General features: G+C 34.8%; 1 protein-coding gene and 1 pseudogene across 4 annotated transcripts; one reads left to right on the top strand and one right to left on the bottom strand.

Annotated features, from left to right (window-relative positions):
• Positions 1-308: 308 nt before the first annotated feature.
• LOC112518627 (phosphoinositide phosphatase SAC8) lies at positions 309-11,402 on the top strand. Of its 4 annotated transcripts, none has more exons than XM_025126394.1 (20): positions 309-624; positions 987-1,061; positions 1,722-1,849; positions 1,947-2,038; positions 2,176-2,233; positions 2,558-2,614; positions 2,769-2,802; positions 3,207-3,287; positions 3,372-3,478; positions 4,677-4,763; positions 4,921-4,998; positions 5,441-5,505; positions 6,470-6,568; positions 6,681-6,780; positions 8,182-8,296; positions 8,383-8,455; positions 8,538-8,631; positions 8,915-9,001; positions 9,993-10,059; positions 11,055-11,402. In XM_025126394.1, exons 1-20 carry the CDS (start codon positions 462-464, stop codon positions 11,177-11,179), a joined length of 1,785 nt encoding a protein of 594 aa, XP_024982162.1. In that variant the 5' UTR covers positions 309-461; the 3' UTR covers positions 11,180-11,402. The 4 variants fall into 4 exon arrangements, 2 of the variants coding, with proteins under 2 accessions (XP_024982162.1, XP_024982161.1); XM_025126393.1 differs by having other exon boundaries at positions 11,052-11,402; XR_003069817.1 differs by lacking the exons at positions 9,993-10,059; positions 11,055-11,402 and having other exon boundaries at positions 6,701-6,780.
• LOC112518755 lies at positions 3,006-3,116 on the bottom strand (annotated as a pseudogene).
• Positions 11,403-11,520: the final 118 nt, after the last annotated feature.

Genomic DNA, 11,520 nt, shown 5'->3' with positions numbered 1-11,520 from the left:
TTATTAAAACAAAAATAAATTACTTCGTCATTAAATCTAATAATAAAAAATTGAATTAAAAAAATTATATAAAAAATAGAACTTATATATATTTTTAATTTTTATGTCTTTAAATTTATATTTTATTAAAAAAACAATATTGTTTATTTAAAATCATATAAATATTATAATATTAATATAAATAAAAAATAAAACAATAAAATCAAGATACGAATATGCAAGTTATTATAAAGGAGTACACGAAACACCCTGAAAAGGACAAGATATTGGGCCATCACAAGTTCACAACTGCCTTTTTCAATTCATTTGAATGAAGGAATATTGCTAGCTAGCGTAGCGGTATTAGTTTCGTAGTTAGTTGGATTACCCTCTTTCCTTCTGTAATCATTCAACAATCAGCAACCCACCCTTCAATCAATCAATCAATAAACCTAGTTTTCTATCAAGATTTTCTTCGTAAAATGGAAATCGATCCACCCTCTTCAACGGGAAAGGATCATTTCAAGCTATGGAACCAACTAGAGTTGCACGAATTTCAGCATAAATTCGTCATCAGATCACTTGAATTTCCCGATCAAGGCTTTTCAATCGCCCGTTCCGATGGAAGCTTTCATAAGCTTGACGGTTTGATTGCCTTTTTTCCTTTCTCATGTCTCTTCATCACTTCATGAGTGTTTGTGTTATATGTTTGGTTTTAGTTTTTTTATACTGAATTTGGAATCTACTTAAGCTATGAACAAGCTTAATTTTGGTTACAATAGCTAAACTTGTTGATACTTGCTCTTCGGAATCAACCTTTGGCTATAATTTAACATTTGATCAGTATGTTGAGGTTCTGGGAAAATTTGTGTAAATAATTTAGAGAAGTTCAATTTTGAAGATGTAGTTAAATGCATATTCATTTGTGAATATGGTGATCCTATTTCTAGAAGCATACTTCCCTACATTAAACAATGCTAACATGGAAATTTTGTAAATTGTCACAGGTGATGTTAATTTGGAAACTGCTTCCAGGGTCTATACGGTATTTGGTGTTGCTGGAACTATTAGGTTGCTTTCAGGTGCATGTTTGTGCTATTTAGTAAACTCCATTTTGAAATGCATCCTATATGATTTTAAATTCGGTCTGTTGGACATATGTTGGTGCTATAGGCAGATAAGCCATTGAAAATTGGCAACTTAGTTTAGTTCTCATTTTTGTACTTGAAAAGTTACTACTGTTATGTAAATTTTCTTCCATGAGATTATGAAAGATGCTAAGTGAGTGGAAAGTATTTGATACTTGAAGTTCTACAGTGGATAAGTTAAATCTGTTGGATCCTTTTTACTTGCTTTTATTAGTAAGGCTAGGATTTTGCTAAAGAGTGATTAAAGATACGTGTAGAAGTTGCATGTGTATTAATTTTAGGCTTAATAGGAAAAGCATTTGATAGAAGTTTGTATTGGTTAATTGATGAGAGGGAACACAATTAACGTTTCAGCATCAGAAATAATTATGAAGCTGCATCAGTGAGATAATGCTGAAAAGAGAACTGAGTTTGATTGTATCATGACTCTTTAAGGTAGTAAATAAAATCTATAAGATTACTAGAAAAAATGCAGATGACGGTTTAGGAAATTTCACGAAAATTTGGTGTTCAGAAAGAAATTATGCTGCAGGTGTTCAAAGTTACATCTTGTTCTTGCCTGTATAACTTATTCCTCTTGTGGTCTTTGTGTAGGGACATACATTTTGGTCATAACTTCTCACAAGGATGTTGGCACTTATCTTGGTTTTCCTATCTTCCGGGTCATGTCTATGAAGTTCTTATCCTGTAATAGAGATTTAAGAAATCTAACTAATCAACAAGTAAGTTAAGTTTTTCAATAAGCTGTTCCATCCAGCTGATGAGGCACCTCCGGAAGTTTGAAGCTCTAATTGTTTCATAAAATCATTCATTATACAGAAAAAAGACGAGGCTTACTTCCAGACATTGTTGAAAATTGTGGAGGAGACTCCTGGCCTGTACTATTCCTACGAAACTGATATTACATTAAAGTATGTTTTTTTAATTATATTACATTGTTGAAAATTTGATCATCTCATAACTAGGATTCTTGTTTTGCATATTGTCATTATGTTTTGGCTTAAATTTTAGACAAACTTTCATTTCGAAGAAACTTGATGTCCTACAGCTTGCAGAGAAGATGTAAGATGGCTGATGGGTGGATGAGTAAACCAATTTGGAAGCAGGTACATTCCCACATATGAGTTCTGATGGTACTATCATCTAAACATATAAAATCCGCCCTTACCTAGTTATCTTATCCCATTAGTGTTAATGAAAGACGCCCTTCATAGCTACTTTTGGTCCACGTGTACCAGGAATTAAAATATTCAGAGACTATGCTTTTCAGTATCACCTATCCTGGGTTTGTTAGGAAGTGTAACACCATTTGCAAAAAGCTTACATAACAATGATCTCATTTATAATTAAAATATTAGAGGAGGGTCTAATTGTAGGGACCCAGTTCAGGTATCACCTTGAGGATCATAATTTCCCTGTTTGCATTTCAGGCTGACCCACGGTTTGTTTGGAACAGGAATATCTTGGAGGAGCTAATTGAGAATAAGGTTAGTTGTTCTTTTTGGAGGAGACCATGATAGTGATTCTACTTTACCTTTTTATCTTTTTGCAACTGTTTGTATTTTGATTGTATAGATGGTATGTAATCTTAAATTGTTGGAATATTATATTTTCTGATACATTGATATTTCTTTATTGCAGCTTGATGAGTTCATCGTGCCATTATTACAAGGAAATATCCTCTCCATGTGTCCATATGACACATTCAAATTCTGTCATTTCCATACTTTTCTGTAACATGAGGCCAACTGTACCAGATATCGTCCGCTTTGTCCATACACCTGGACTCAAGGTTTTAAAACGTGTTTAGTAGAGGTGGTATCCAGTCCCTTATAAGGCAACCTTAGTTCCCCTCCCCCAACCAATGTGGGATCTTACAATAATTTTTTTTGAACCATTTACTGATTTGTGCGTGTCATCCTTGCACAGGGGCCATGCTAATAATCTTCTCTGTATAGTTCCTTTGCTCCTTACTATATAGTATATACAGATGTAAATAGTTCTACCATTGGATTTTAAGAGACATAATTGTTGTTAGATTCCATGCCATTTATGATGTCTCCCTTAACCGAGGATTAAGCTTCCAGATGGGACGTCTCAAGCTGAATAATTTAACGTCCACAATTACATTGATATCAAGGAGGTGTGCAAGGCGTCTTGGTAGGTCAAGATGAATATTATTGATTTGTTAGATTTAGTGACAATTATCTTTGCCAGTAGTTTGAGGTATCTGATACGAATTAGGTACTAGAATGTGGAGGCGCGGAGCTAATCTAGAAGGAGATACTGCTAACTTTATTGAAACGGAGCAATTGCTGGAGTATGAAGGATTCAGATCATCATTTTTACAGGTAATTACTTTTTGAAAGAAAAAGTGGCGCTCCAGATATTTTCCATCCGTCATCTGCAATTCCAATATATGAGTATGTTAATTACTGTTTGTAACTTCCAGATTTGATTGTTTCATTCTTCTGAAGATATGATTGCATTCTTATTTATAGAATTTATCACCCTTCATAAGAATTCAAACCTTAGTGCATATGAAATTCCTGCTTGTTTTTTGGTAATACATTCACTAGGATACACCCTCTTCCGTGTCTTGTGTTGCTTCTTTTGAATTAGTAATACTAGGGGTGTTCTTCCAAACCGCCGAACCACCCATACCACCCGTCCACACCACAAAGCACGGTTTAGAATTTCCACGGTGCGGTTTGCATTTTTACCGCAACGCACACCGCACCATACATTTTATATATATATATATAATTTATATTATATAATATAGTAGATAATATTTTTAGTTTTCTTAGACTATTTTTAATTATGTAATATATTTAGTTTCTTGGACACTTTTTTAATTATGTAATATTTTTAGTTTGCTTAGACTATTTTTAATTATGTAACATGTATTTAGGAATTGGATGTATTTAAACTTTTTATTGTTTGGACTACTGTCACATTATTGTTGATTTTATAATGAAGTTTTAATCTTATAATTATTGAATTGTAGGTGTAAAGTGTGTTAGATACAAACCGCATAAACCGCACCACATTTTGCAGTGCGGTTTTTTGTGGTTTGAGATTTATGATGTGCGGTTTGGGAAAATGCTCAAACCACATATGAGGTGCGGTTTGATGTTTGGCTTCAAACCGCACCAAACTGCACCGCGAGCACCCCTAAGTAATACCCTCTAAAGTTTCATAAAACAAGAGTTTGAGTTTTGAGATCGAAGACACTAATTTTCAACTGAAGTTGGAACAAGATCCAGATGGATTTCGAATTAAAAAAGTTAACAGGTTTGACTGCTAAATTCAGAATGTATCTTTCGATCTATTCAACTACTTCTAAATGTTTCTTGATGTCTTAATGCAAAAGGTGAAATCAAGCTTGTACACCTCCAGTTTACTGGAACGTAGAATTATATTTCTCAAGACATATTGAGGATGTTATATTGTCTGATAAATAAAGTAACTTTTGTTTTCAGGTTCGGGGTTCGATATATTGAGGATGTTATATTGTCTGATAAATAAAGTAACTTTTGTTTTCAGGTTCGGGGTTCGATTCCGCTCCTGTGGGAGCAAATTGTTGATTTGAGTTATAAACCCCGTCTTGCTGTTATTGAGCATGAAGATACGGTATGGACTGCCATCATAACATAGTTTAGTCTTTATTTCATGAGTTTTACGTTAATGAGAATATGACATGATTTCTTTAAAGTCTGTGATGTTTTATGTACGAGTTACATAAGATGGCAGCTAATAATAACACGTGTATTTTGTTAACTGCCGGCAGTCCATGGTCGTGAAACGCCACTTTCATGATCTTTTACAAAGATACGGAGATACCATTGCTGTTGACTTAACTGATAAGGTAAGTGCTTGCCGCAAAACATTTACTTGATTGCATTGTCATGTTCTATTTAGGGAATAAACCAATTTTCGTATTTGTTAAACCACCCTAATTATCATATAAACCATTTCCTTATTTATTAAACGCTAATTAGTAGATTGGGCTAAGGCTCATCCATGAGTCTAACAACAAAATCATTTGATATCTATGCTTATTGTGTCTATGTGTGTGTATTTACATTTCCTTAGTTGAAAATCTTGCACTATTTACATGATGAAGGTAGCATGTGATTACAGTCAGATTGTCAAAATATTGCAAGAGAAGAAAAATTATGTCATATAGATAGATACATACACACATGCAGTATGCATGCATGTGTGTGTATACACGAACTGCTAAGCATGTATCATATGTTCTGTTTCTCCAGAACTAGTGAACTTATATAATATTCTCTTACATGCAGCATGGTAATGAGGGCCATTTGAACCTTGCGTTTGCCACGGAAATGGAAAAGCTGCCAGATGTTAGGTAATCCGGTATTCGTGCTTTGAAGTTTACTTTATTTCTTGTACGATCTCCATTCATTTTATTTCATTTATACAAGGATGGAAACAGACATAATACATAACAGAACTTCTCATATTTCACATACACATCACCCGTAACTCAGTGATGTGAACATGATCAATACATTGAAAATTTCAACCGCTCACTTAATTATTGCGAGAGAAAAGAAGTTAGTCGTTTGATAGGTGCACCCGCTTTATTTTGAAGGGTGCCTTTAAATCTTTGAAACAAAATCTATGACAGAAACATTGGGTGGGATGGTTGGATTACCACTTTATATATAAGAGGTCAATGGTTTGAATCTTTCAGGTGAAAGTTTACTTTTTTATCTTTTAATTCTAGGTTCCAGGGCTGGCCAAGAGCATTTACTCAGGCTCTATAATGCTATTTCTGAAAATATTAACAATAAAAATGTAGTTAGAAGGATTGAACTCACAACCTCAAGTACAACATTATTACCACCACTATGCCAAGGCAACTTTTTATTAATTTTTCTCCCATTTTGATTTTATGATTTTTTCTATGATCTATTTTCCTTCTAAATGTCAATTTATCTTAAAATTTGTCGTTTTTTTCTCTCTTTCTCAAGGCAACATATATTTATTTTAAGGATCAAGGTCGATTTCATTTGAAAAAGTGTATCTTATTCCTCAAATCGACACAATTGACTTTTCCTAGGTCAAACCGTGTTGACTTTCTCCCCAGGTCACACCGCGATTTTGCCGACCTTTGATCCACCTTAAAGGTGGACGCGCTCAAAGAAATTCCTGGGTCCGCCACTGGTTATGGTAATTTGAGACATTAGAATTGGGATGAGATCATGTAACATTGAGCTCATAATTAGTATTTCATAAGTTCAATCTGTTGTGAACTGCAACTAGAGGCAGAATGCAGGTTTGACATGAGCTTATTATTATTGATTCAGATATGTCTCATTTGACTTCCATCAACGCTGTGGCAACGCAAATTTTGACAGTTTGAAACTTCTGTACGATGAAATAGCCGAAGACTTTGAAAAGCAGGGGTATTAGCACAACTTGACTATACATTTTACAAGTCCTGAAATAGTTTCCTTAATGGAGCTACGATGGTTTTCCATAATACCATTTATAATATTGGCTGTTCCAGCTGAGCAGATACTTTCTCCAAAACACAGAAGGAGAATTGCTAGCGGAGCAGAAAGGAATTATTCGATCGAACTGCATAGATTGCCTTGATCGAACAAATGTTACACAGGTTGGAGAAAATGCATTTATGCTTTACTCAGTTATCCCAAAGACAAACTGTAATTTTAAAGGATCAAGAAACTTGAACTTCCAAGTTGCTCTACAACAAAATCGGTTTCATAGGACGTCAGATATGTCTAAATGTCTGAATAGACTGCTTTATAGGACTTACATTTATGAAGACAAACAATCATGTGTCTTTATGTAAAGGGTCACAATAAGTCGATAGGACGTTTTTGGCATCCTAACAAGTTTTTTAGGACAATTTTGAAATAACGCTTCCTGTTAGTCTTTTTAGATGACAATATTTGAAAAAGTGTCTTATAAAAACAAGTGTCCTATAAAAAGGTTAGTTCATAGGACACTTCTCAACCATGTCCTACAAAAACTAGCATGACACTTTATTTCAATAGTGTCCTAAAAAACTTGTTAGGATGCCAAATACGTCCTATCTTCCTATTACGACACCTTTATATAGGATGCATGATTGTTTGGTCTTACAAACTCAAGTCCTATAAGGCAGTCTATTAGGACCTTTAGACTTTTTTGGCGTCCTATAAAGACGATTTTGTTAGGTATATCTATACTATATTATAAAGCATTTGACAAAAATTCTTAAAAACCATTTTTTATACATGAAGTACTGTTTATTGATGCATATTACTTAAAATTTAAGATTACAAGTAAATTGTGCATAATTACAACTTATCAAAACTCCATATTTGAATTGTGCAACTAACTGCAGATAAACATAATCAAATATTGGATAAATATCTCATTTTAAATATAAAAAATCTAAAATATAATTAGGATAATCTTTGAGTTCTAACAGAATACTTAGTTATTATCTTTATAGAAAATTATATTATTAAACCTAAATTAAATTTCTTTGTTACTAAACCTAAATTAAAGTATAATTAAAAAATTGAATTAAGGAAATTACATCAAAACACAAGAACTTTTAAAAAGATTAATTTGATACTGATATCTATATATTTTTTATCAAAATTTTATGATATTTTCAAATTTATATTTTATTAAAAAATAAACACATTATCGCTTTCTAAAAACCATATAAAACCGTATTATATCGACATAAAAATGAATAAAACGAAACACTGAACTCAAGATGTGTCTCGATGCATTGCACGAGTACCTTTCTAGTATATATATATATACACACACAACAAATGAACTCACACACCCTCCTCACCTCTGGTGGGGTTTGAACCTTTGACCTTTTGAAAGGTTGCGCTCCACTGATAACCCGGGTACTGCTAGGCCAAAGGCCCTTTTGTTTTATAAAGCCGATTTTGCTGTAGTGTTGTTCTCATTAATGTATTCTAGTTGATCATAGTTTGTGATATTTGCTTGAGATCGAGACCAAAATTGCTATGCTTTCTCATTGCAGAGCTATCTTGCACGGATATCTTTGAATCAACAATTGCAGCGGATGTGTGCACTTGCACCCTCAGAAAGCATTACTACTTTCACGGACCATGAAGATTTTGAGATTTTCAGGAATTGTATGGGCTAAGAGTATTATCATTTGTGGTCATTTCAGCAGTCAAATGTTTGTTTGGTTTTGATATTATACAAATTTTTGTTATAGTGTGGGTGGATCAAGGTGACGAGATCAGCCTCGAGTATTCTGGAACCAATGCTCTGAAAGGGGATATTGTCAGGTAATATCAATAGAAAGATCGAGACTCGGGAATTCTCACGTTTCCCTCTTGGTGATGCTTTTCTGAAAATGAAATTTTGCAGATATGGCAAACAAACTGTTTCCGGATTGATCAAAGACGGGATAAGCGCCCTCTCGAGATACTATTTAAATAATTTTCAAGATGGAGTTCGACAGGCAAGCTTCTCTATAAAAAAATTTGGCCTTCAGCTTTTTGCTTTTTCTGCTGCTTACTTTTACCTTTTCATGCACTCTTTTTCACAAGTCGGGGTCTTTACAGAAACAACCGCTCTACCATTTGGGGTAGAGAGCAGGTCTGTGTACATCCCACTCCGACCCTACTTTCGAGCGGGATATACTATGTCATTTGGTTTGGTTTGGTTTTTAGTTGATACCAAAGAGTGCTATTGTTTCCTAGTTGTGTTAATCTTTTTCCCGGTATTATTCCGTGTGTTTTCAGGATGCAATAGACCTCATTAGCGGAAACTATACCGTCAGTGGAAACAGTCCTTCCCCATTCCAGCTAAACAAATTTGAATCACGCACTGTGAGTGATCACGTCAAGATTTTATGTCTATGATACGTGTTCTCCATTTACTGGCCATTCGTCGTTATGATGCAACTTGCAAGCTCACAGATAATTATTTGTGTTGATACAAGGCTTTTGTCGTTTATAATTCACATTTCATGGTACTCCCAAAAATAAATGCAACCTTTGAGTGGACACTTTATTTACCTTTTAATCAAGGCAGACAAACAACGGGTTTTGACTAGTGAACTAACTTTTGGTTTAGTTTCTAGAGAATTTATCAAATGAAGTTAGATGTGCAGCTTTAAGCGTTCCCGAGGTCATGACCTCTAGTAGAACTTCTTGGAGACGTAGGATCAGGGTAGCAGACTAGGGGTGGGGATCTATTGCTGGCATAGATGGGAGGAAGGGAGCCAGAGAGTAGTGAGTTGGACTAGGGGTGTTTAGTTTCCTTAAATTAGTTGGTCTTCTTGCACCCTTTCTATTTTTAATGTAATTGCATACTCATAACTAGCTTTTCAAAAATTTATCATATCTGTGTTTCTCTCTTCCACACACTTTTCACAAGCCAGAGTGTATTCACGGAAATAACCTCTCTACTCTTTTGGGTAGAGGTCGGATATGCGTACGTTAAATCCGCAGAGCAGTGACCTCTTGACAAGTGTTCTAGGCATTCTTGTGTATGGAAGTGACATTCTGCTGTCTTCTGAAATCTGTCAGAAGGTCATGGATCTAAAAGGAAAACCTGTCAGAAGGTCATTTAACAAAGGGACCCCCTCTCCCCAGTCCACCTCTGGGCGGTAAATATTGGGCTTGTTTGGTTTGATTTGTTCTTTTTAGAATTTATCAAATGATACCTATGCTTTATTGGTTTTGCTTCTATTGCTAAAATCTAAAGAAGTTTGACCATCCAATGTTAGTGTTAGATGTTAAACTTACATGGAACATTCTGCTTCTGCTTTCAATAACCCATCTTACTGAAATACTGAAGAATTTGAATTATATGCAGTTATTTCCGGTAGCATCAGCTATATTGATTGGAGGGTTGACAGTAACATCCATCACTCTTAATCGAGGTACTATACGAGCTCCATTTTAACGAAAGATCTCTACAGCTCCACTTTTTAAATTACAAGAATACATTTTTTAGACTTGGTTCACAATACACATTCCTAAACTGTGAATCAATATTCCATGAATTAGCCCAATAACTTTCATGCTTTGCTTATAGGGCAAATTGCCTGAAAATGCAACGTACTTTGGTCCAATTCCTATTTTATATGACGTACTTCCAATACCTTCATTTTGATACTTCATATGTGACATCTCAAACATTTAGGTACCTAGTTTACATATTACGCCTATTTATCTTTGTATATTTTCACCTGAAAATCTTACATCATTTAAACCAAACCAAATTAACCTGGTGAAAGTGTTTTCACCTGAGGCAGTGAGGCAGAGTCTGGGACGCGTAAATGTATGTAGACCTTTCGCCTCCTGTCTAAGGTCTAGAAGGGATAAAATGTACACACACCTTATCGTTGTGTCCCTATCTACGGTCTAGGAGTCAAATGTACTCGTACCTTGCCCCTATGGCCCTTCTAGTGTCTAGAAGGGGTAAAATGACGCATACATACCCCTCTGGCCATGTCTAGGGTCTATAAGGGGAAAAATCTAAGGACACCTTACCCTTGTGTCCCTGTCTATGGTCTAGAAGAGGTCACATGTATGCACATCTTACCCTGTCGCCTTGTCTAGGGTCTAGAAGGGGTGAAATGTACGCATACCTTACCCCTTTGGCCCTGTCTAGGGTCTAGAAGGGGTAAAATATAGTCAGACCTTACCCCTGTCTCAAGAGAAAGAGACTATTTTCAAGAAGACCCCCCACTTGCGAAAATTGTTTACTGAAGAGAATATAAAAAGCACATTACTTTCCATAAAGCACGGATTGTTTGATCATGCTATATCTTCGTATCATGCACATCTATTATGAGTTTTGTTACGTTGTTCATATTCAAATTTCACCTCAATAGCTTCGTTTTGTTCTTATGTTGGCTTGAAACTGTAGCAGGCCAAAATGCTCAAAGTGTGATATCTTCCATAGTATGTGTGGGCGCAACTGCGGGAATGATGGCTTTAATGAAAGCCAATGGAAGACAAATATGTTCCAGGCCTCGTTTGTGCGGCCTTTTGTAGTCTGGTGAACCCGTTACTCGTTCTGTATTGTATTTCATACATAAATGGCTTGAATAAACATCTTTCAATAAGTTTGAATCATCTTTTCTATTGAAATGATGGTACACTTGTATATGGTTTTCCCACATAGTCTTGCAACAATAAAATGCACTAAGATGATTATAACTTTGTAGTTCATCATGGTATTTAAAGTCTGGTTTATCGGTCTGTTCACAGACAGACAGATAGGTGTTCTGTTATGATCCAATAGTGTATGTTTTAACTATTTGTTCACTAGTGAACATATATATATATATATATATATATATATATATATATATATATATATATATATATATATA

The sequence above is a fragment of the Cynara cardunculus genome (genome assembly GCF_001531365.2).
Source record: "Cynara cardunculus var. scolymus isolate 2C chromosome LG 9, CcrdV1, whole genome shotgun sequence".
NCBI lineage: Eukaryota > Viridiplantae > Streptophyta > Magnoliopsida > Asterales > Asteraceae > Cynara > Cynara cardunculus.
The sequence above is the reverse complement of the archived record's forward strand: the minus strand, read 5'-3'. Positions and strand labels throughout refer to the sequence as shown.

What these genes read in the sequence shown, in the direction of transcription:
- LOC112518627 (XM_025126393.1), top strand. Translation starts at nt 462, where the DNA reads ATGGAAATCGATCCACCCTCTTCAACGGGAAAGGATCATTTCAAGCTA. An exon ending in GAAACTGATATTACATTAAA is followed by an intron (nt 2,039 to 2,175) that starts GTATGTTTTTTT and finishes GATGTCCTACAG; the next exon opens with CTTGCAGAGAAGATGTAAGA. An exon ending in ATCGAACAAATGTTACACAG is followed by an intron (nt 6,781 to 8,181) that starts GTTGGAGAAAAT and finishes TTCTCATTGCAG; the next exon opens with AGCTATCTTGCACGGATATC.